This window comes from Jaculus jaculus, chromosome 12 (genome assembly GCF_020740685.1).
Source record: "Jaculus jaculus isolate mJacJac1 chromosome 12, mJacJac1.mat.Y.cur, whole genome shotgun sequence".
NCBI classification, from domain to species: Eukaryota; Metazoa; Chordata; class Mammalia; order Rodentia; family Dipodidae; genus Jaculus; species Jaculus jaculus.
The window spans coordinates 15,765,479-15,790,880 of record NC_059113.1 but is presented as its reverse complement, the minus strand read 5'-3'; the positions used below and the strand labels follow the sequence as shown (position 1 = coordinate 15,790,880).

General features: G+C 47.5%; 1 protein-coding gene across 2 annotated transcripts in view; it reads right to left on the bottom strand.

Moving 5' to 3' along the window:
• Positions 1-25,402, bottom strand: part of Dock5 (dedicator of cytokinesis 5) — a 221,083-nt gene that overhangs the window by 13,491 nt on the left and 182,190 nt on the right. The window contains exons 35-45 of one of the 2 annotated variants that reach the window (XM_004665821.2): positions 24,127-24,286; positions 22,909-22,949; positions 22,197-22,287; positions 19,569-19,688; positions 15,919-16,008; positions 10,732-10,836; positions 7,857-7,998; positions 5,349-5,430; positions 4,024-4,108; positions 3,507-3,593; positions 2-178 (exon numbers count right to left, since the gene is read on the bottom strand). In XM_004665821.2, coding sequence (XP_004665878.2) covers positions 2-178; positions 3,507-3,593; positions 4,024-4,108; positions 5,349-5,430; positions 7,857-7,998; positions 10,732-10,836; positions 15,919-16,008; positions 19,569-19,688; positions 22,197-22,287; positions 22,909-22,949; positions 24,127-24,286 — 1,180 coding nt within the window. Of the gene's footprint in view, position 1; positions 179-2,980; positions 3,046-3,506; positions 3,594-4,023; positions 4,109-5,348; positions 5,431-7,856; positions 7,999-10,731; positions 10,837-15,918; positions 16,009-19,568; positions 19,689-22,196; positions 22,288-22,908; positions 22,950-24,126; positions 24,287-25,402 lie in introns of those variants that run through there. The other variant, XM_045131067.1, reaches the window with a different exon arrangement.

Below are 25,402 nucleotides of genomic sequence, written 5' to 3'. Positions count from 1 at the left end.
CCTTCTCATAGTTGGAGAATCCCCCCATGACAGCTGGGTCCACGATGCCACTGAGCAACATGGACAGCGGGTGCACAGAGAGGGACCTGTCCCAGGCATGCTGCTGCACACAGTTGCTGATCTTCTCATTGGTCAGTTCCATGGTCTCTATGGCATTCTCCAGAGGGCTGACTTCTTCCTGAGGAACGGAGCACATGGAGAGAGAAGGTCCCTTGGCGAGCGCCACAGCAAAGACTGACACAGACGTGACCTCTCCTCTCAGGACGCATCAAACACCCACCAGCTGTGGGAGAGTGACCGTCAAGGTGAAGTTCACTAGGCTCCTGCACTTTTCCAGGATGGTGCTGGTCAGTGTACCATAAGCTACTGAAAAAAATCTCCTTAGGAGACAGAATGCTGACTAAAAAGCTGGGCTCAAGTGCACAAAGTGGTGCATATATCTGGAGTTGGCAGCGGCAAGAGGCCCTGGCATGCCCAGTTTCTCTCTCTTTCCCTTCCTGCAAAGAAAGAAAAAGACAGACAGAAAGGGAAAGAGAGAAAGGAAGGGATGGAGGAAGGAAGGAAGAAAGGAAGGAAAGAAAGGAAAGATACAGGCAGACAGGCTGGGCTAAGGTGGCGACTGTTCCACAGAGAAAGGTGTCTACATAAAGCATGACAAGGAACAATGGGGCTGGAGCAAGCATGCTTTCTGGGTCAAGCTTTCTCAGGAATTTGAGAAGGTTGTTGACAGTGAAGAGCAGATCTGACATGACCATGCTATCAAAACTGTCCACTGCAAACTGATACATTCTTGGTGAGGAAAAGAAAGTGATCCTGGAAGTCCGACACTCAGACCACACTTAGGTTACCTTAGAATAGGAAGATTTTGGCCGGGCATGGTGGCACATGCCTTTAATCCCAGAACTTGGGAGGGCAGAGGTAGGAGAATGCTGTGAGTTCGAGGCCACCCTGAGACTTCATAGTGAAATCCAGGTCAGCCTGGGCTAAAGTGGGACCCTACCTCAAAAAAACAAAACAAAAAAAAGGGCTAGAGAGATGGCTTAGCGGTTAAGCGCTTGCCTGTGAAGCCTGAGGACCCTGATTCGAGGCTCGATTCCCCAGGACCCACGTTAGCCTGATGCACAAGGAGGCACATGCATCTGGAGTTCGTCTGCAGAGGCCCTAGCGCGCCCATTCTCTCTGTTGTTCTCAAATAAATAAATTAAAAAAAAAAAAAACTTAAAAACAAAGAATAGGAAGGTTCTGCAACTAATGGAAGTCACAAATGACAAGATGTGTGAGTATCCAGTATGAAAATAAAATCACAGGCACACAGATTCCTTGTATGAAAATATATTCGAAACCAGGTTTCCAGGAAGAAAACAAACAAACTTTGCCTGTTTTTTGGCCACATGAACTCCTACTTTAGACTTCGTTTCAAAAGTCTCTACCCACAAATCTTGGTCGTGCACGCCTTTAATCCCAGCACTTGGAGGGCAGAAGTAGGAGGATCAACATGAGTTCGAGGCCACCCTAAGACTACATAGTGAATTCCAGGTCAGCCTGGCTAGAGCAAGACCCTACCTTGAAAAACAAAACAAAACAAAACAAAGTCTCTACCCATAAATTATCCAGACTTGAAGAATAAGGATTCATTACTAACATCAGGGAACATGTTAAACTTCAGTTCCCATTGATCAGGAAATATTTTTGTAGCTGTGCTTTTGAGACAGACTCTTGCTATACAGCTCTGGGATGGCTGGAACTCGCCATGTAGAACAGGCTGTCCTTGAACTTGCCATGATTCTCTTGCCTCAGCCTGTAAGAAATGCCTGGTCCCAAGAACTTGAGTGTCTGCTAAGAAGTAGCTTAGTATTTGTGCATAACATATATACATCCTTCTATATACTTAAGTCATCACTAAACTGCTTCTAGTACCTAAGGCGATGCAATGCTATGTTACTGGGGGTTATAAATCACATCATCTAGGGAATAACAACCAGAGAAAATGTCTGTACACATTCAGTGTCCCAGGCTATACTTAAGTACATAGCACACAAGCCATGGCAGGTTAAGTTCATGTCTGGCTGAACCATGGGGCATGGAACAACACAGAAGGACCCTTGTAATTCAAGGCTGGCAGGAGTATAGTTTCAGTGTGACTCATGACTTACAATCAAGGTAATTCAGAGTGTTAGAGGGCACAGACAGCACAAAAGACATCTAACCTTGGTTGGGTATTCCAGAGATGGCTACACAGAGAAGGGAGGCTCCACCCTAAAACTGAGTTTGAGTTGTAGTCAGAATTGATAAGAGAACATTTCAGTCCAAGAAAATGGCTTGATGTCACAGAGGACTGAAATAGCATCAAAGCCTTAAGTTTAGTTCCAAAAGATTCTCTAAGAACTGGATGGAGGTACATGCAGATGGATGCCAAAAGCAGAAGAGGATGATGGAGGAGGGTGAAGGAGGATACAGAGAGCAGGAGAGGATGGAGGAGGATGAAGGTGGATACAGAGAGCAGGAAAGGATGGAGGAGGATGAAGGTGGATACAGAGCAGGAGAGGAGGAAGGAGGAAGGAAGTGAATGGAGAGGTGTGGAGGCTGGACAGAGTTGGAAGGGGATGGGCAGAGATGGATAGAGGTGGAAAAGCACATCACAAAGCCACTGTCCATTTGTGTCAATGATTCTGGGTTCTGTACTGAGGTCCTGGCAACCAATGCAGTGCTAGACACCAGAGCACATTAAATGTCAGGATTTGTCAGTGGATCTACAAACTGAAGCAATGAGGAGCACTGGCTGAGGAGGCCAAGGCAGGGAAGCAACAGGAAGCTTTTTTGTTTGTTTGTTTGTTTTTTCGAGGTAGGGTCTCACTCTAGCCCAGGCTGACCTGGAATTCACTATGGAGTCTCAGGGTGGCCTCGAACTCATGGCAATCCTTCTACCTCTGCCTCCCGAGTGCTGGGATTAAAGGCGTGCACCACCACACCCAGCAATAGGAAGCTTCTTTAGTGGCACCAGTCAGAGATGAACGTGGGAGGAGAAGCAGGGCTGCAGCATGGAAGCTGGAGATGAGACATTAAATAAATATTATAGAGGAAAATGGGCAGCTATTGAGAGTAAAGATGGGGCAGGAGCTATGGCGACTGGCTGGTGGTTATGACGAGCTGAGAAAGAAAGAACAAGCTTTGGAGGAGAAGATACGGCAGACAGGATACTCCCAAGAGGCACTGCAGCAATGTCTCTGGGCACTGGCAAAGTCATGGAGGAGACGACTCTTCTCAGGCCATGAAAGAACCATTCACTGCCAGTAACCTTTAGGGTTGATGTCACATCAGGTTTACAAAGCAGCCCTATCATACAAGCGTGCCCTTTATTTCTTCTCTGAAAAATAGAGTTGGCCAGAGGAGACGGCATGCCAAGCTGGTGCAGAGTGCAAGGGAACTTAACAAAGGCTGTTATTATGTTTGCAGACAGCAAGTTTTTCATTTTTCTTCTCCCTGAGTTACAACTTCAAATGACTCACTGTTGAGATTTGTTTGACTTCAAACCACTTGAGAATCCCAGGGAAGGTATAAGCGGTCGTGTATGTGGTCCGTTCGATCCACATGGTCTGACGTAGGAAAGAGAAACAAAAGGAAACCCTGGTCAGCTCCCAGGTCAAAAAAAGCAAAACCCCTTGGAACAGCCAAGCGATCCCTCCATTCCCACATGCCTCCCAGGAAATAGACCACAATTCCTCATGAAAGTTGAGGATTCTGGACTTTGAGGTTGCTGGGGGCAATGTTCTGTCTGGTCCGCTCCCACTCTAAAGACGGAAACGTGAGGTCAGGGCAGCAATGGGGGGAGGGGGTGATTCGTCCAGGGTTATAGGTCAGCAGCTGGAGATGAAGCCCAGGCCAGCTTTGGGGCCCTCAGTGGCTTCCACTGACACAACAGCTTCCTGTGTCATTAATTAGCAGCTAAAGCTTCTGCTGCCCAGGAGGCCCCATTCTGCTGCACACACTGCGGACAGAGGCGGAAGGTGCTTAGGGCGAACTCACAGCAAACTCATTGTCTGGGTCCTTTTCTCCTTTCCGGAATGGCCGGGAGTATCTGAACTGCTGGACTTCATTGGCCCGGTAGTAGCTGGGGAAGGACAGAGAGACCATGCTGGAAACAACCACCTTGGTTCTGATGCCCACGGCATGTATGAAATACCCAAGGCTGAGGTTAATCCACCCGACTGTCTCACAGCCAGTGGGGCCCCATGGAGAGCTGGGCGGGGCAGGGGGGGCTCTGCATACCTCAGTCTACATCTATTTTTCAGTGTTTATGCTTATTTGATAGCTTAAAAGGCATCCACGTTTGTGATCTCATTTACACAGCATGGTTAGGAGTGCTGTCAATCAATCTCACTAGCACTTTTAGCTTCCCAGGAGACAGGAATCATGATCAAACTCGGGGACAGGCCAGTCCACAGTGAAGCTTCTCAGTGGGAGTAAGAGACAAGTGGGGGGGGGGGGCTGGAGAGGTGGCTCAGTGGTGAGGTCCACTTCCTGTACAATATGGTGGCCTGAGACTCCTCAAATTCAAATCTCCAGATACCAAGTAAAATAGCTGGGTGTGGCCACATGTGTTTGTAAGCCCAGTCCTATAGGGGAGCAGAGATGTGAGAATTGATAAGAGCCCTGCAAAGTCTGGAACCAGTAAAAAGAGACTCTGGCTCAAACCTAAGACCAGGCAGAAGAGCAACAGAGCGCAACACGCGACAGTCCCCTCTGACCACCGCTGTGAGCAGTGGGGTGCTGTAAGGGCACGTACACGCGTGCCCATGCATACGCTCCCCGCCAACTGCCACGGGATCCTGTGTCTGAGACACGTTCCACTTTCCCTGTCCAGAAGAGAAATCCCACCTTGCTTTGAATGGCTAAACTCTCACCTTTTATTTTTTATTTATTTTTGGATTTTTTTTTTCGAGGTAGGGTCTCACTCTAGCCCAGGCTGACCTGGAATTCTCTATGGAGTCTCAGGGTGGCCTCGAACTCTCAGCGGTCCTCCTACCTCTGCCTCCCGAGTGCCGGGATTAAAGGCATGCGCCACCACGCCCGGTTTCACCTTCCTCTTAAAATAGAGTAAGTGGTAGGTCTTCCAAACTGTAATGAATTTAGGCATCCATTGTGAAGTGCTCCAAATAAGGGAGGCTTTGGGGTGTGTGTGTGTGTGTGTGTGTGTGTGTGTGTGTGTGTGTGTGTTTGAGATGTTTTATTATGTAACCACTGGGGCTGACTTTGAACCTGCCCTCCCCTTCAGCTCTGCAGAGCTAGGCATACAGGCATGTACCATTCCCTGGCTGGTATTTTTCTTTTAAAAAAGGAGGATCCCTTACTTTAAGATCTGCTCCGGCACTGGCTTATCCTTGTAGCTGGGCGGCAGGCTCATCACGGGCTTCACGGTAAAGCACTGGAAGTCTGAGGGCTCGTTAAGGAGAGAGGCGGGTTCTGCAGGCGTCACTGACAGCGAGGTGCCCGACCTTCTTGCCATCTCCCACCACCGGGGCCCGCGCTCTGCACTGACAACAGGGCTTCCTCATGAATCACCACACCGTGATTCCATGATCACAAGCCTGGGATGGTTCTTGTGGTCAGACACCTGGCAAGCCTCCTTGCCTGGTAACACACGGTGTCAGTGGAATAGCAGGAAACCAGAAAGATGGTCAGAAATGGTTTTCGCGCTGGGGGGGGGGGAGGGTCTCAGCGCATAAAGCATTTGCTGTGTCAGGGTGAGGACTTGAGCTCTGAGCCCCAGAAGCCAGTTAAAGCCAGATGCTATAGTGGGCATCTGTCATGCCAGCACACACAGGTTAGGAAGTCAGGCAGAGACAGGAGGATCACTTGGAAGTTCATGGGTCAGCTAACCTGGCTGTCAGACCATGAACAAGAGCCTCAAAAAAGGTGGAAGGCCAGAGCCGACACCTGACGTTGTCCTGTGACCTCCACGTGCACGTCACGGCAGGTGTGTGTCCTTACACACGAACACATGGGCATGTGCACGCATTTAAATTCAAAAAAAGAGAAAGAAATAGTTGGACATGAAGTTTGTTTTTTCTTTTGAACAGGCGTCTCTCTGAAACAGCCAGACTTTGGGACTCAGGCAACGGGAATTACCATTTTCTTTGGGCTTCATGTGTTTCTGAAGGGTCATTTGCTGGGGAAGTGCTGGTGCTCCGAACTTATCTCTAATACGCACGGTGACCCTACAAGATGCGTGGTCTTCTCTTTCAGCAGTGAGAGACTTTGAGGACGAGGGAAGTTAAAGCTCAAGATGCTGCAACTGAGAAATGGCAATGGAAGGCCTCAGAAGCAGCTTGGGGTCAGCGCTTGTAATTGGATTGACTGAAGAGTCTTAGAGATGGCTTCCCCAGTGTGCCTCATCCGTCCAGACACGGCCCGCCCTCCACGCTCACAGGTTCTGCATCGGAAGACTTGACCAAATGCAGAATCCTACTTGGACTGAACATGTAGACTCCTTGTCATTTTTATCTTAACAATGCAATGTGACAACTATTTATGCAGCATTGACATCGTGTTAGGGATTCTTAGTCATGTAGAGGTGAAATGTACCCAGGAGAATATGCATAGGTCATAGGCAGACACTGCGCCACACATGGAACTCGAGCCTCTGTGGAGTTTGGTATCCATGAAGGGGACAGAAGTAGCCATTGAGAGGGTGTCCTGAATCCCCAGAATACTGAGAGATGAGTGAGTACTGTGTGTGTGTGCATATTTGTATGTGTGTTGTGGTAGTCTGATTCAGGTGTCTCCCACAAACTTCAATGTTCTGAAGGTTCCCAGCTGATGGAGATTTGGGAATTAATGCCTCCTGGAGGCAGTGTATTGTAGGGGTGGGCTTTTGGGTGTTATAGCTGGTGTCCCCATGCCAATGTTTGGTACACTATCCTGTTCCTGTTGTCCACTTGCTGTTGGCCAGGAGGTGGTGTCCACACTCTGCTTATACCATCGTTTCCTCTGCCATCAAGGAGCTTCCCCTCAAGCCCGTAAGCCAAAATAAACCTCTTTTTCCTCCCACAAGCTGCTCTTGGTTGGGTGATTTCTACCAGCAATGCGAACCGGACTGCAACATGTGTGAATGCATCTGGAGACCAGAGGACAACTTCAGTGTCTTTCTTAAGGTACACTAGCTTGGAACTGGTCCTGGGGATCCTCCTGCCCTGCCTTCCCAGTGCTGGGATTACAGCCATGTGCTACCATGGCTGGCATTTTCCATGGGTGCTGGGTATTGAACTTGGGCCCTCACGCTTGAGAAGTAAGTATTTTACTGATTTAGCTATATCCTCAGACCTGAGTCTAAAACAGAATCCTAAATTCAGAGAATAAATCTCTGCCCCCGCTCCCTGCCTTAGGCTCCCTGTCTGGCTATAAAATATATTCCTTCATATTCAAGATTTTCAGCACAAATACAATGATACTAGGATACTATAAGAATACTGGAGGGGGCGCTGGAGAGAGAACTATTGGTTAAGGCATTTGCCTGCAAAGCCAAAGGACCCGGGTTCGATTCCCCAGGACCCACATAAGCCAGATGCACAAGGGGGCGCACGCATCTGGAGTTTGTTTGCAGCAGTTGGAGGCCCTGGCATGCCTGTTCTCTTTCTCTCTCTCTACTTGCCTATTTCTCTCTCCTAAACAAAAATAAAATATTTTCTTAAAAAAAAAAAAAAAGAACACTAGAGTCCTAGGGATTTTCACGCTGAATGGAAATCTGAGTAAGAAAGGAGGGGTCCACAGACCGAGGACATCCTGCCTGCACATGAGGGGCTCCAATCATTAGCAGCTCTGGCTTGCTCACTGGGCCACTTCCCGCGAGGCAAGGATACACTGCTTCGGGGAGGACTTGATGTCCTCTCCGGGGGCTGTGGTGCTGGTCATCTTCTCTGCACTGGGGAACTGCGTCAGCAAGCGCAGGCTGAAGTCCTCTCTCCTCTCATACTCCTTTCCTCGGTAGATGAACATCTTATTCTGCAGGTTGAGGATGGCAGGGGAAATCATGAGATGTGAAAGCTGAAGGGAGACCTGGAGCTGTCTGCCGACTCCCAGCCCAAGTTCATCCTCCACCAACAACTCTGTGGGTGTCATCTGCGCTCCCAACAGGAGTCTTCACACAGGACAAGAGCTTCCAGTTTGTTTAAGGAGTGAGTTCTCAGGGAAAGAGAATGGAGTGACAAGCACGGAGAGGGTCAGGAAGGAAGCCTTGCATTATAGTTTCTGATCTTACTTTTGCCATCAATCTGACGAGGACGAGAAAATGGAACTTAAAACAACTTGTTGCCGATGACCAACGTAGCCCTGTGTTCATGAGGTCTTTATGAATGGGCAAACCAGGAGGCAATCAGAAAACTGAAGAGTCAAAATCAAAACTTTCGAGGAAACTGGGACTTTTTGAGCATCGTGTCGGTGCTCTGAAAGTTTCAAATTTTGGAGCGTCTGGGATCTCTGGGTCCCGTTTGCTATTTAAAGGGCTGCTCCACGCAGTGGTAGCGGTTCTGGATGATGCAAATAGCAATTTGCACCCGAGCACACACTGATGCACTTCCTTCACCGGGCATGACTTGCTATGAAAAAATCCCAGCTGGAACAAAAAGCATGCCTGCTGATGCAGTGTCCTCAAATGAGGATACAAACTGCTTATTTCCCTGAAAATCCCTGCAGATTCACAGTACCACCAAAAAACAAAAAAACCACCTTCAGCAATTCCCCGACATCTGCCATGGTTTCCCAGGGCCACCACCTGCGTTGCACACTGGAGCCGAAGCCGGACGACCTTTCCAACCCGGATAATCTGCAATGCCTCTCTCCGCTCTCCTGCGCACACAACACAGCTGCGGAACCGACCCTGAGGCCCTGACCACGCTTTCTGCACCCCCTCCTGGGCCCCACTTCTGCGCCTGAGGAACTGGTCTTTTATTTCCAAGCCTTGCCAGCCTCTCACCTGCTGTTGCCTCTACCTGGAATGCTCTTTTTTTCCAGCCCCTTTACCTCCTCAGCTCACCTTTTGTATATTTTTATTGATTGATTTATTTGACAGAGAAAGGAGGAGAGAGAGAGGGAATGGGCGCGCCAGGGCCTCCAGCCACTGAAAACAAACTCCAGATGCGTGCGCCCCCTTGTGCATCCGGCTAACGTGGGTCCTGGGGAATCGGACGTGGGTCCTTTGGCCTTGCAGGCAAACGCCTTCACTGCTAAGCCATCCTTGCAGCCTCAGCTCACCTTTTAGACTGCACTTGAAGCTGGGGCATTTTCCTGACTCCTCCAACAATGAAATGTTACCACAGACCTTCAATGAAACGGACCCGTTTAGCATGAAATCACGTGGTTTTGGCAATCATAACCAGACCACAATCAAGATATAGAACAGTTTCATCATTACCAGAAACTTCCCCATGCCTTTTTTTTTTTTTTTTTTTTTTTTTGCAGCCAACAGATAACGTTACTGATCTTTTTTTCTGCGTCTGCAAGAATTTCACATCCCTAGGGACAGAGCATGAAGCCCTTTAAGCCTAATGTCCCCATGCAGCACCGTGCGCTTGACCTATGTGGTCGTGTTGCAGGACTTTACCCATGATTACTGCTGAGTGGTGCCCGTGGGGGTGGACGATGGTTTACTCCTTCCACAGCTGATGGACATTTGGGCTAGACCCAGAACCTTTGGTGCTTAGGCTGCAAACACCCCCCAGAGCATTTGGAAAGGTGCAGGTTTCTGAGTCACACCCTGTTACAAGCTCTTGCGGCACGGCTTACTTTTCTCGGCTACAGTTTAAATTTTACAGTTGTGGGCTGAGGAGATGGCTCAGTGGTTAAAGGTGCTTGCTGACAAAGCCTGCCAGCTCTGGTTCAGTTCCCCAGGAGCCAAGTAAAGCCAAATGCAGAAAGTGGTGCATGCATCTGGAGTTTGATTGTAGTGGCAAAAACTCTGGCAACACTCACAGACACACATACATGCAAATAAATACATCAATTTTAGTTTTAATATTCATAGGTAATTATCTCATTCTTCCCCCACTAACCGGGGAGGCAGATGTCCAATAGTAGGATATTTCTGCTGTCCCCCATGTCTGGTACTGAGTAGAACATCAGTAAATATTTTGCATATAACTGTTAGGAACGTAAATGGATTTGTCAGTAATTGTTTTTCTTCAGAGGAAGGGTGATACAAAATATATATATCCAAACAAACAAAACTCAAAGCTCTCAGGAGATTAAGAGTTTTGTTTCTTAAACTATAAAGCCAATGTCTTATTATAGACATCTTTGATCATGAGGAAAAGAATTATCCCTCGTCACTACCTCAGCAGACCTGGTTTTTGTTTTGGGGACAAGCTTGCCCTCTTGTTTTTGGGAGATTTGCTTTCAAAGGTGCTCTGGCTGGAAATGACATGAGCAACTAAACACGTCACTCCACAACTAAACACGTCCCTCCACGCTGTCCCCAGCTTCAGCAGTGTGGAGCCGATTCTATTTTTCCCTTTCTCATTGCACCTGGTGAAGGTCACTGTCCCATGACCGGTCTGTGGGAATACCAGGGGTGATGGGCGTGTGGGGAGAAGAGGTCTCCCTCCCTGACCCGACCTCCCAGGTCGGCAGCTGCAAACCCCACCCGCCGCTGGTGTCCATCTGGAAGGGAGATGAGTCTCTTCCCTTCATGGGACCCCACCCACACCTAATTGCCTCGGAGACCACCCCCAGGCTCCTCACCCGCAGGAAAGAAGGAAAGCCCTGTCCGTAGTATCCCACAGCAAAGTATTCGGGCTGGGGCCTCATGGCCTTAATGATGTTCTCATAAAATGTGGCTCTTTTTTTCTGAAAAACAAAACAACACATTCCACTGAGAGGTTATAAGGGCACTGTTGGAGGTGGGGAAAAAGAGAGACAGATCATCTTATTGCTTTGTTGTTTTGTCCTGTAATACAGAGAAATAGAATGTCTGTCCATCTGTCTATCTGTCTTTCTCTCTTTCTCTTTCTTTTTTCCTTTTTTTTCAAGGTAGGGTTTCACTCTAGCTCAGGCTGACCTAGACTGGAATTTACTATGTAGTCTCAGAGTGGCCTTGAACTCATGGCAATCCTCCTACCTCTGCCTCCAGAGTGCTGGGATTAAAGGCGTGCGCCACCACTCCCGGCTCCAGAATGTATTTTGGATCCCAGAATGGAACCACCCCACGTAGACCTGTGTTCTGGCATCAGAGGTTTGGGACGGGCAATCCAGGCTCTGGCCTTGAAGACCAGGATCCCTGAGGCTACATACGGGGCATAATGTGGACAGACTTTCGTCTAGGTAGCCACAGAGGCATGTCAGCCGTGGAGGGCATGGTTTAGTGTCTGAACTGGGTCCAGTGGCACTGGCCTGTAACCCCAGCTGCTCTGTGGGGAGAGACAGCACATCGCTTTCAGTGGTTTCATAAAGGGGGCTCAGGCCCCCACAGGTCAGCAAGCACTTTTCTGAGGTTCATGGGAGGCAGGGAGGTGGCTGAACTTCATCAGGCACATGCGAGGAGGAGAGAAAGCTGCTATTTGGGGCAGATGACGTAGACGGGTGTCTCTGGTTCAGCTTCAGGTGTCCAGAAGTGGTGACGAGCCTTCTGCTTTTCAATATCTGGCCCTACCTCTGTGAGCTCTTCACCATGAATTCTTTTTTTTTATCAAGGGGCATGGCTTCCCAGTGTGGACGCAAAGAGTGGGCCTTGAAGAAGGCCAGATAGGTAGCCAGATATGAGGAACTATTTTATTTTACTGTATTGCTAAGAAGTGAATTCAAGGCCTCATGTATGTTGGGCAAGGGCTCTCCCACTGAGCTATATCCCCAGGTCTGTCTCTCTCTCTCTGTTTCTGATAGTGGTGATTGAAACCAGGGTCAAGGTATAGTAGGCAAGCAATCTATAATCAACCTATATCAACAACTCTCTCAGCTTTCTTTTTACTTTGAATTTTGAGACAGGGTCTCATAAGTTACCCCAGATGGACCTGAACTTGCTCTGCAAGCCAAGCAGACCTTGAAATTACCATCCCCCTATGTCAGCTTCTTAATTACTTGGGATTACAGGCTTGGTCCACTGGGCCTGGCTTAGATTTGGGAAGCTTTGAGGGATGACTCTAATGCATACCCAGCCATGGCTGGCATGCCTTTGTGACAACTCTACCTAGATGAAGGTCTGTCTGAATAATAATCACTAGTGAATTCCTCAAGGGACCTTGTCATGTGTTTGGGGGAAAGATTGTGCTTTTCCAGTTGTACATGGGATAGTCCCATCATGTTATGTAGAATTATGACCTTGTTACTGTCTTCATTTGGAAATTCAATAGATATAGGGAGACGTAGCTTGGTGTCAAGGTGAGAAGGGGTGAACATGTGATGGTTACAATGTGTTGTCAGTTTCATCAGATTAGGAATTCACAGACTTTCCTTTTGTTTGGGTCTCTGAGGTTGCTTCAGGGACAGATTAGCTACAGGAGGAGGTCCTTTCTCCACGTGAGCAGCCCTCCCGGTGTTAGGCTATAAATAAGGAAACTCTGAGAGGACACAGTCCCTTTTTACCTCCTGGCTGTCTATGCTACTTTCCAGTGAGTGTCTTCACTTGTACGTGATCAATCCCTTTCAGCTCTCCCCCCCTCAGCACTGGAACCAATTCCCTCAGCCTTGCAACAAGGACTCAAGAGCAGCAGCTCTCCAGCAATCCTCCAGGCCTTCAGCGCTGGATTGGGACTGCTGAGGCATCCAGCCATGTGGACCAAATAATTCCTGGGCTCTCAAGCCTGCAGACAGCTATTGTTGATCTGTCATAAGCCAATCCAAATAAATCCTACCCTCTGTTTTGGTGGTAGGGCTCTTGCTCTAGCCCAGACTGAGTGGCCTTGAACACTCAGCTATCTTCCTACCTCGGTTTCCTAAGTGCTGCTCCACGCCTGACTAAATTTCCTTTTTTAATACCAATTTATTCTATTGGTTCTGTTCCTCTTGAGTACCCTGACTAATACAGATGGCAACAGGTAGTTAACATGTCAGCTCAAACCAGATTATGAAGTTACTGAATGAATTTCAGGCCTCTGACGGCAGAAGCTGGTATAGTACATAGGGTTGACTTATTTTTACTTTTCAAGAATTTATTATCTTTGTAATCAAATCACTCACACCCATCTGATTCTTTTTTTTTTTGTTTGTTTTTTGGTGACTTAAAGTTTATTTTCTTAAAAGGTGGTTATTTTTGCAATGCCAAGGTTATAGGATTGTATGAAGAAGCAGTGTATCTCCTTTTCCTTAAACCAAGCTTTTTTTTTAAACTTTCTTCACAAAGGCAAAATTTTTTGTTAATCTCATAGATAATGACATAAAACAAATGAATAAGCTTTCTCCAAAGGACTATACAGTAAAACTTTTAGGTTTTATACCTACTTATGGTCTCTGTCATGTATTCTTTTATAACCTCTTAAAAAAGTAAAAGCCATTTTTAGTTTGTACCATACAATAAAAAGACTAGGCTAAGCTTGGTCTATGAGTGGTAGTCTGTTGACCCCTGGTATAAAATATCTACTTCGTCTTGTCAGAGAAACGGCTCTCTCCAGGCAGCTATTGCCCAACGTAGGACAGGACCTGATTTACAAGTGAGCATTGTTAGACAGAGGTGGACATGAAGAGTCTCTGATCACTTGATTCCATCTGTTCATTTCATAGATGTGCTAAACACCTACTATGTACACTTGTTTTAGCAAGACTTTTCTCCAGTGTTCTCTCCAAAACAATTCTTCTAGTTTCTCTAAACCAGAATTTAGGTTTTACAGTCTAATTTTAGGTGAAATTAGAATTAAAATCAAGAGGGAATTCATGATTTTAAAAATGAATCTAGCTAACAATATCTTTTCAGTCAATACCATCTGATTCTTGGTAACTTTTTTTCTTATAATTTCATACATGTATATAAAGTATTTTCATTCTCCTCACTTATCTTCTCCTGTCCCCTCCCACTGCAGACAGGGATTGCTGTGCATAACTGAGCCTGTCATACATGAGGAAAGGGTTCATGAGACCTCCCACAGTGAATAGTAAAAAGGGATGCTGGCTGGGAGAGGGAAAGTCATCTCTCTCTCGTGGAGGATTGCCCGTTCTCCAGTAAACAGCCTCACACCCATGATTATGCAAGCATTCTAAATTTCACTCGGTGGGTTAAAAATAAGTAAGCAAGGCATGGAAGTAGGAAGGGGAATCTAACAAATTAATAGTTTTTACTAACTGTTCTTGACAAGTGACCTCCTTAAAAAGGATCACTCTATGGCAATCATGGCCTGACCCTCTGTGGCTTTTCCATTCCACACGGCTCTGTTTGCCTGGCACTGGGCCTGCAGATGGCTTTGTGTTTTGCTTCAGTGTTTTTAAAAAGCTGAGCTGTGCTGACAGCCAGGCACAACACACAGGCAGAGAGACATGTGGCAGTTTGAATCCATGTCCCCTAATAGACTCAGGTGTTCCTAAAATTGAGTTTGGAGCTTCTGTCCCTAACGGGCAGACTCCTGTTGCAGGCAGCGAGGCGTGGGCAGGGTGGTCACTGGGGACAGCTTTGGTTGACAGCCTACAGTGCGCTGAGCACCTCAGCTCTACCTGGGGTTCCCCGGAGCGTGCTTGTTTGTGGTGCTGTGTGGATCTGTGAAAGGGGGCCAGCTTTTTTTTTTTTTTTTTTCTTCCCATTGTGGAATTTCCCCTGGATCTGTAAGCTCAAAATAAATCCTGTTCCTCCCGTAAACTGTGTCTCGTTTTGAGGCTCATCCCAGCAGCGTGGAGCTGACTACAGAAGGACTGTCAAGGCTGAGCCATTCTGTGACACTAGAGAGATTAGAAGAAGGAAAAACAAAACCAAACAAAACAGGTTCTGGGGGCCAGAGAGGCAGCTCAGTGGTTAAGAGCACTTCCTGTGGAAGCATGAGGATCTGAGGAGGCCTGAGAGCATTCCACTTTGGCCCTCAAGATCCCTCAAAACAGCTGGACATGGCCACATGCGTCTGTAACTGCAGTCCCATGGAGAAGCAGAGAGCAGAGAATTGGTGGAGCTAGCGGAAAACAAAACAACAAATTCTGGGATCAGCAAGAGACAACGGGCCAAACAAGAACAGGGCGGAAGAACAACGGGGTGAGATGCGCAGTGAACCACTCCGGCCGTCGCAGGCAGCTGCACAGGGCACTGCAAGGGCACCCACGCACACGCGCATACATCACATCATGCGTGTAAGACACACGTGAGCAAATAAAATGAGACCCATCAGATTCTGGCAGGGGCACTCATAGCTCACCACAGTACGCACAGTGGCACTCTTGGAGCAATAAACCCAGCCTCAAGGATGGACAGCTCCCTTATTTAGCAGGGTCTTGTGTATGAGAGCCAAACCACAAGCAATTCCTGATGAGCAGAAAATGTCCCCAAGTAGCTGAAATAGAGGCTGTGTTACCAGAAGGTAGAATGAATGAGGGTGATGAATTGGAGGTGTGGCAATTTGAATGAAATGTCCTCCATAGCTTTATGTGTTCTGAATATTTGGTCCTGTCATCTGCTGCTTTTGGCCACGTGTTTTGTCTCAGCAACAAGGTGACCGCCAGAGGCAGTGAGCCAGGAAGGCAGGTGGTCAGCAAGAGTCCCATGTGGATGGGGACCCGAAGCGGTTGTACCAGGATGCCATCTCTGGGGCTCAGTGTCTCCTCTCCCCTCTTGGTGAAGTCCTCTTTCCCAGTCCCAGCCTTGCGGGACTAACAACCTGGATACCAGTGGCCAAGGCTTCTCATTTTCAAGTCAAGCGAGATTTTCTGGCCCACTGGAAAGACTACCCTTGACCCTGGCTTTTCTCAGCCAACCTACAGCAGCATTCTGAGCACTGAACTCAGCAGTCCCAACGGGGCCCCACTCACCAGGAGACTGCCCAGGCCTTCATAGTCGAACACTTGACTCTCGTAGGTCTCGGCCAGCTCCTTGCTCAGTTTGATGGCCTTCTCCCACATCTGTGGAAGGAGGGAAGCGGTGAGAGGCAAGGACAGGGCAGGTGTTGTCCTTATTGGCTTTGAAGGTTCCTGAAGAGTCTCTGCAACTAAGGACTCAGGCCGGATGAACACCTTACAGGTGACCCTGAGCTGTCTAGACCCTGGATTAAATCTCTCTTTTCCGACTGCAGGAGGACACTACAGGTTGATAACTTTTACTTGAAACTCTTGGAGCAACAAGTGTTTCAGATTTCAAGTTTCCGGTTTTAAATTTTCCAAGTACTTCCACGGACTTTACTGGCTAAGCGTTCCCTCATCCAAACTGTGAAACTTTCCTAGGGTGGTGTCTGTGCTGAACTGTTTCTGATTTCAGAACCTTTTGTATTTTTGTATTAAGGTTGCTCAAACTTGTCTATCTTGTGTCTCCATCAGAGCGCAGTTGAGTTTCGAGGGCCAAGTGCCAACTGAAAGGAGAGGAAAGTCATTCTCAAGCCTTCACACACACACACACACACACACACAAACACACACGCACACACGTGCACAGATAGGTTGTTTAGAGGCATGGAAAAGAGCCTGATGGCACGGTAATGTGGAATTTGACAAACTTATCCTATGGAGGACACTAAATTTTCAATTTCTCTACCTACAAACTACCTACTTTGTGAGCTTTAGGAAATGCATTAACACTCTAAGGCATCAATGTCAGTTACAGCCTTATGCATGTATTTGGCTCCTGAGACTGGCACCTCCCGTGCCCAGAGGGAACTTGCTAACCATTCTGGTACTGTGTGGAGTGCCTCTGAGCTGGATACGTTTACTTTCTGGTTCCTTCGTGTTCACAAGGTGCCCAGTTTCATCCCTTCTGGCTGCCCAGAGAACCTACAAGCAGCCCACACACAACAGCAGAACATTTTAAAGTTGAATCTGTTAGAACCATCATCTGCCTAATTGTCACGTCTGAAATTTCAGGGCCTGGGGGTCGGGCATCAAAGGCTGCTCAACATGCCTGAGGGAAACCAGTCTGGACTAGGCAGGCTCTGGAGTTAAGTAAAGGAGCCCAGAACCCAAGCAAGGCTCCTATCTCTCCCCTGAATGTGATGCTCAGGAAGGGTCAGGAGGCCTGTGTAGCACAGCTGGTCACAGGCCAGAGAGTCCCAAGACCCCCTCAGAGGTCCATGAGTCCAGAACTATCATCACAGTAATATTCACAGCATTCCAGAGAACAAGATCAAGGGGCCTCCACCTTCTGAGGCAGCGTCTCTTGCTGCTACTCCTGTGAGCTTGGGTGGGATTTGCAACTGACCAGACTCAGGTTGGCAAGGCTTGCAAGCATCATTAGCTACTGAACCATCTCTGCAGCCCTTGGATCATTTTTATCTTTTAAAGGGCTATGGGAGCTTTTGATGAAACCAGAGTCTGGGGGGAAAGGACTGTAGATCTTGCAAGAAGGGACATGGTAGCTGGACATGGTGGCGCAGGCCTTTAATCCCAGAACTTGGGAGACAGCGGTAGGAGGATTGCTGTGAGATCGAGGCTATCCTGAGACTACACAGTGAATTTCAGGTCGGCCTGCACTAGAGTGAGACCCTACCTAAAAAAAAGAAAAAAAAAAAAAAAAAGGATGGGGTGGAAGACAAGGGGAAGGGGAAGGGGAAGGGGAAGGGGAAGGACAAAGAACCAATTGCTTGTTCTGATAATTACTGGGCTTCTTTACTTAGTCATTCAACTGTTAGGTTACACTGAAAAAACAAATATGACTGGGAAAGGCAATCTGGAAGTATTATGTTGATTGACCAGGACCTGTTTTGTTTGGCTAGCACAATACATTTTTCTTCCTTTCTTCCCTAGTTCCATTTTTGCTCCTCAGTCTTTAGTTAGAAGTCTTTTTCTCCTGGACATGCTTATCCAGCTGGCCACAGGCCACCCAGCTTCCTGGCCCAGCGCAGGTCTGTTTCCTGTTCTTGCTCCTGTAGGCACGTATATTCCCTGTCACCTGCTGCAGCCACTGGAATCAGGCAAGTGTGATTTGGATAAGGATGTGCCGGCCATGTGTCCACCACAACCTAGCTCTTGAGAATGGACAGAGAATGATGCCCTCCCCCCTGCCCCTCCGAGTAATATTAGAAAGTTAAAATTATGGGCTCTGATCCTCCCAGTCTCTTCTTTACTGGGTTATGTGACTTCAAGATACGTCGTCTGTGTTGATACTCACAGCTTCATTCTTTCTCTCCAGTAACGTAGTAGGAATTCAAAGACATACCAGGAAATAATAAAGTGGTGTCGGAGGTCTCTGTTGTCTCGTAGAGAACTCATCTGCTCTTTGTCCTGAGTTCCAGGGAGGGTGCCTCCAAACCCTAATCTCCTACCCAGGGAGAGGACTTGACTTGTTATTTCTAGTGAGCCCCACAGATTGCTCTAGAGTCCATGCTAATGAGGAGACCCGTGGGCCCTCCTTGTGCATGTGAGTCAAGAGTTTAAGCTATAAGCTGGGCACGGTGGCCAGCTCTGACACAGTACAGCTTTGGGGGGCTGAGACATGACGACTGTAAAGAAAGGCCGGCCTGGGCAAGAGAGTGAGATTCCGTCTCACGACCAACGGAAGTGAAGCGTTGAGCCACATCTTACATCAGCCCTTTCTTCAGGGAGGCGAGCTGGGGCTGGAGATGGAGTTCAATCATGTAACCAATAATTCAATCAGGCGAGTTTTCTGGTTGTTTTTGTGTGTGTGTGTGAGAGAGAGAGAGTGTCACATGCATGTGGGAGCCATGTACACAGGGGTGAGCTCCTACGAGTGGATGCTGCAGGTTGACCTCAAGTGTCTTTCCCAGCTGATCTCCAGCATAACTTTGGAGGCAGGGTCTCTCACGGAACCCAGAGCTCACCAATTCAGCTACATTAGCCAGGTAGCAAGCCCTGGGGGGTTCCCCAGCCTCTCCAGTACTGAAACCGCAGGGCTGTGCCACCATGCCCAGCTCGTACGTGGGTGCTGGGGGTTCAAACTTAAGTCCTCACACAAGTACCTTACCCCACTGAGCCATCTCCTCAGCCCCGGCTTATTAGCTTATTACTTATTTACTTCTGAGACTAGCTTTGTTTCGTTGCCCGGCTAGTCTCAAATTTCTGGGCTTTACCCATTGTCCTGCCTTGGCCTCCTAAATAGCTGGGATTATAGGTCCACAGCACAGCAAAGTTAAACACATCAAGTTTCTAGGGAGGGAGAGGACCCTGGAGCCCTGTGGAACTCCACTACACTTAAATCTCCTCATTTGACTGGTTCTCGTTTGGGTCCTTTGTAAAGACACTTAAACAATTAAATGTAGTACTTTCTTGAGTTGTGTCAGTCATTTCGGCAAATAATCGATCTTGGGGTGCCCCCATTGACCAACTTAAAACCCTAGCCAGCTTATCAGAAATGGGGATAGCCTGGGGACCCCCCACCTTTGTGGCTGTCGTCAAAATGAGTCCAGTTTTGTTGGGTTCAGTTCTGAGAGCTGCCTCGGGGCTTAGCATGGGAAATGTACTGATCCGAGTCTCTTTAATCTTTCCACTGGTACAAAACCAAAAATTCTAACACTCACTTTGCCTTTGTCAAAATATGATATGATTTCTTGATACAACTTCTCCTTAAGCTCTTGCTGGGTATAAACGTAGTAACTGTCCCTCTGAAGCAAATGGGGTGCGCAGGGCTTGTCAGACCACTAAAGAGAAACAAAAAACAGTACGAGGGATTAAGGCAACACTTTAGTTCATTAAAAGAGATTAATGCAACAAGTATACGGACCAAAAAAAAAAAAAAAAGTCAGGAAAATACTTCCGGGCATATGTTTGACTCATCCATATTGTGTTTTAAGTTATTTACTAAACAGAAAAATTCCATGCACACGGAGACCCATATGTCAGCTCTGAAACAAGTGTCACGCCAAGCGGACGAGCGCTTGCGGCATTCCCAGGGAAACAGGACCCGAGCGAGGCTGCGAGCCCACGTGACTCCCGCCCCGATGGCATCGCAAACACCATCTGATGAGAGAAACAGGTTAGGAATATGAAAGTGGCGGGAGAAGGAAAAAACATCGCCTTTGGCAAACTATTACGTTCCTCACAGCACCAGGCAGTCCACTGAAAATCAGTGTACTCAGTAGGGGAACTAAGTAGGAAGATCTGAAAGCATATGGCAGCACACAGACCTCAGAGATGAAGACAGAGCCATAGAAAAGGTGCCTCCACATGCACACTCGTGTTCAACGCAGACCTATTAACAATAGCTGAGACTTGGAAATGGCCTACATGCCTGGCAACACATGAATGGGTAACAAAAAAATGTGGCATTGGTACACAGTGGAATTTTACTCCGCAGTATGGAAAAATGAAATTTGCTAGGAAATGGATGGATCTAGAAAGAATCATATTAAATGAAGTGACTCAAACTCAGAACGACCCAAATTGCATGTTCTCTCTGACATGCGGGTCTCAGCTTGCGGTACCTTTAAGGATGTGTCTATGGGGGCAAATGTGGGTAAAACCTGTAGATACTGAACTGTAACCAAAAGTAGACATAAAGGGATGAGCTGGAAGTGGGGGAGAGATGGGCAAAAGGATACACGTGACACCTAAACAGAAGGAAGAAAAATATGAAAAATATCGAGAGGAGGATATGAGTGGGAGGAGGAGAGAGGGTGAGGAGGAAGGATGGGAACCAACAAAAACAAAGTGTATTTAAAAATGCCATAAATGAGAAAAATACTGGGAAAAAAAGTAAAACTCATCAAAAATAAACCCCAATTGTGGGTGTTTGGGTTAAATGTCTTACAAGAATCATACCCCCCCACACACACACACATTCATCCCAGAGCAGTTAATGAGGTCAGAACCTAACAAGCACTATAATAAATAAAATAACAAACAATAATAAATGCCTTGAGGAGTTGAGGGTCTTGTTATGGGAAGATGAACCCTAGCTCTGATATAATCTACTCGAGTTTAGCTGTCCAGTACATAAATGAATAAACTCCAGCACCAGTAGATAACTCAGAGTCAATGTCAGCCAGTGTTACGAAAGGCGTGTATTCAGAGAACTCGAACACACCATTCAAGGGCCTGCCAGCAGGCGTGGAGAAAGATAAACTCAAACCACGCTCTGATGCGAACGCTGTTTCATAAAACACTCAATACTGCTTTGGAAGCACCGTGGGTTGAACATGGGCTTCAAGCATGATAGGCAAGCCCACCATGCTGAGCTACACCCCCCAACCTTCTTTTCCAATTTTGAGAAGGGTTTCAGTAAGTTGCCCAAGCAAGCCTTGAACTCATTGTGTAGCCAAGGCAGGCTTCATCTCATGGGCCTTTTGCCTCAGTCTACCCAGTAGCTAGGAGCATAGCCAGGCCGTGCAAAGTTAAGTTTCTCCTCTCTTGCTCTCTCTCTCTCTCTCATGTCATTGAATGATACGGTGAGAAAGGGGAGGTAGAGAATGGGTTGGGAAGAAACAAAAAATCATGGGAAATAAAGATTTGTACCACTGACATGCCGAGTTTGAGTTGTTGATTAGGCAGTCATAGACTGATGTTGACAGAACAGTTGACAGTGAATCCAATGTTAGAGGAGGTGGTCAGGACTGGAGGGAATTATTTGGGATCTATGACAAATACATAGGTGTTTATATCATGATACAGTATGCCTCTATTTGGGCAAAGAGTGCGAATAGGAAAGTACTTTTTCTTTCTTTTTTTCCTCTTGGTTTTTCAAGGTAGGAGCTCACTTCTAGTCCAGGCTGGCCTAGAATTCACTATGTAGTCTCAGAGTGGCCTCGAACTCACGGCAATCTCCTACCTCTGCCTCCCGAGTGCTGGGATGAAAGGCGTGCGCCACCATGCCCGGCAGAAAGTACTTTTTCTAAGGCCGTTCATTCACAGATGATTCACCCTTCCGCGGTTTTACTACTTTATACATCGATCAGGGTGTGTTTGATTTCTTTAACTCGAATGTCAATTCCAGAGGCCGCTTGGTTTGTGCTACGCTTTCCTAAGGAGTTTTCAGTCAATGATAATTGACATTTACCCAATCTTAAGCTGAAAGCAGCCCATGCCCAGGGTAAAAGATGTCTGTGGAATAATGTTTTGTCCTCCCGAAATCACACGGCGCGCAGAGGTGACTCTTAGAGGCCCGACCCCACCGGCTGCGGCGCTGGTCTTCCAGGCCGGCGGCCACTGACCTGCAGGAGCTCGGCGTGCAGCAGCAGCGTGTGGGCGGCTTCTGTGTAGTTCTCACAGTCCCGGTGCAGATCGCGAAGCTTGTACAGATACCTGGTCACGGTGGGAGAAGGAGGCGCTTTGTTACACGGACGGTGAGCTGGCGTCCTGCACGCTTCGCAGCCGCTTCCCAGCCTGCTTCTCCGTCCTCCCCTCTGCTATCAACAGGAACAGCCCTTCTCGGAGACAACGCTCCTCACCAGCCCTTTGGCCTCTGGACCTCTTCCTCCCCTGTGGCTCCAGTCTTCCCTCTAATCCTGCGAGGCAGCCCGTCCCTTTCCTTTCTCCTTCACATTTCCCTTCCCTTCTTCTCCCTCTCGCTCTCTCCCTCCCTTTCCTTTTCCTTCATCTTGGTCCCTTTTCAAAGATATGGAATCTCTGCCGTGCTGACAGTTGCTACGCAAGCCTGGTTCGCGTTCAAGGGTGTATGGGTCCCCAAGTAAGTCTCCATGGTTAGTCACTTATGCTTGTCCCTTTTGACCTCTCCTAATGACCTGGGCTAGAAACCTCCTATCCTTTCTGGAAGCCTGGTATGACTCTACACATACACTCCCTAGAAGCACACTGATTTCACTGCCTGGGGCAGGTGGAGCCCGCGCGAGCAGCCAGTGTGGTCTAAGCAACGTCCCGCCAAGCCGTGACACAGTCAAAGCAGGACCCTTCCCTTCAGCTTACCTTATGTATATGTCCTCGCGCTTCTTCTCTTTGTAAAAATTCTGCCCAAAAAAAGGGGTTCACAAAATACAAACATAAATTAAGAGTTGTTGATGAATTCATCACACACACACACACACACACACACACACACACGAACAAGAAATGTCTCCTTAAGCCATCTGCCATGGGCTAGGGAGACAGCTGATCTGATAAAGGGCTTGCCTGGCAATCACAGGGAACTGAGTCAGAACCAATGTAAAACAAACGCTAGGCGTGGTGACATGGGCTCGTCATCACAGTGCTGGGGAAGAGAATAGGAGGAAAGCTGGGACTCACTGACATGGGTTCAAGTCCATGACAGACCCTGTCTGAAAAACAGGAGACAGGTCTGGAGAGATGGCTCAGCTGTTAAAGGCGCTTGCTTGGAAAATGGTAAGACAATGAAGCTTGTCCTTCGGCCTCACATGTGTGTGTATCTGTGCGTGTATGCATGCATGTGTACACACACAGAAAGGGGAGGGGGAGAGAGAGAGATTCCCCAATAAGGAAAAACAGTGTAAGGAAAAACAGGGTAAGAGATTTTAAGGACTCTGCTCCTGAGAAAGGAGAGGAACTTAAGGGGCTAGAAAGACACCCACCTCACCCTGTAGTCACCAAGTACACCGTTTTCTCCAGGAGTCAGGGAGATGAGATGTAGGCAAAGGAATGTCCGACACCCTAAACCTTGCAGGGTAGGGTCTCAGGCAAAGGGAAGACAAGAGTCCCAGCACTGGTACTACACAGGCTCTCTTTCCATGATACAATCTTATAATCATCTCTCCCCCACCATATACACACATATGTATATATACATCCATCCATATATGTGTGTGTGTATTATATCTATAGATCCATCTATATATACATCCTTATGTGTGTGTGTATATAAGCTAGAATCTGATTAGTAAAGCAACCACATGTTAAGTGAGAACCAGGCCAAGATGGTCTTTTGGAAGAGACAAATTGAGTGTTCATATTTCGTTTTCCATCCCCACTTCCAAATTTGTCCTCAAGGTTGGTTGGTGCCCGTTGCTCTCTCCCAGGCCCAAACCCGAGTCAGGTGTTCTCATCCAACTCCGTAGGACACAGGGTAAATAAAGGTGACCCAGAGGGCCTGGACATCCGTGACAGCAACCTGCAGCTGCGCCGTGGGCAGCGCAGCCCTAAGCGTGACCAACCCAGGGGCCAGGCCCGTACCAGCACGTTCACAGTACAGCTCATGCGGTTCTCCTTGCTCTCATCATGCATGATGATGGTTCTGTAATCCAGCAGGTTCTCCAAGAGGCTGCTGACCAGGAGGACAAAGACTTCCCCGGATCCCGAGAGGTATTTATGTTTCCGGCAATGTTCTAGAAGCCTGGTGGAGGACAGAGAGAAAGGGTCCACATTTCACCCCTTCAGTAGGGCACTGTCTGTGAGCGATGGCCAAGGTCCTGGCAGCAGGTGGCGCTAGATTGATGACAAAGATGGTGGAATACCATTCTATCTTGGTACCTTCACTTGGGCTAGATCTCTGTTTCCTCAGGTTTCTACTCTTCCTTCAGGATTCAACAACTCCCACCGTGACTTAGAACCCGAGCCTACGACATTCTTTTCTGAAGATCGGAAACCCATGGTTTTTACAGTTGATGCCACAGAAATGAAATCCTTTGTCCCCAAAGCTCGTGGTTCAGGATATATAAAATTATCTTTCCTATACCCCTTTAAAATTATTTATGAGAGAGAGAGAGAGAGAGAGAGAGAGAGAGAGAGAGAGAGAGAAAGAGGGAGGGAGGGAGAATATGGGCATGCCAGGGCTTTCAGTCACTGCAAACAAACTCTAGACGCATGCATCACCTTGTGCATCCGCCTTATGTGGAGCCTGGGCAATTAAACCTGGGTCCCTTGGCTTTACAGGCAAGCACTTTAACTGCTAAGCTATCTCTCTAGCCTATCTTTCCTGTATCTTTATTTTATCTGACTGGCATCACAAAGGCATTCTGGAAAGCCTTGGGCTTATGCTCTGTTCAGAGGAACCTGGTGGACATGTAGCCTGTGGCTCTTCAGATAAAACCATTTTCAGATAAAAATGAGGTTGTAGCAGGCAGACTGGAGCTAAGCATCAGGTCTAGTCATCTCCTCTGTGATATAGAGAGTAAAGTTCTGGTGCTTCTAAGACAAGGTAAAGAAAATTTTGGCAAAGAGAGATTCAAAGAAAATGAAGGGCTGGAGAGATGGCTTAGTGGCTAAGTGGCTTGTTTGTGAAGCCTAAGGACCCAGGTTCGATTCCACAGTATCTACCTAAGCCAGATGCACAAGGTACAGTATGCATCTGGAGTTCCTATGCAGTGGTTGGAGGCCCTGGTGCACCCATTCCTTCTCTTTCACCCACACAAAATAAAATAAATTATAAAAATTTTAAAAAGAAAGAGAAAAAGAGAAAGAGAGGAAGAAAGAAAGAAAGAAGGAAGGAAAGAAAGAAAGAGAAATGGGT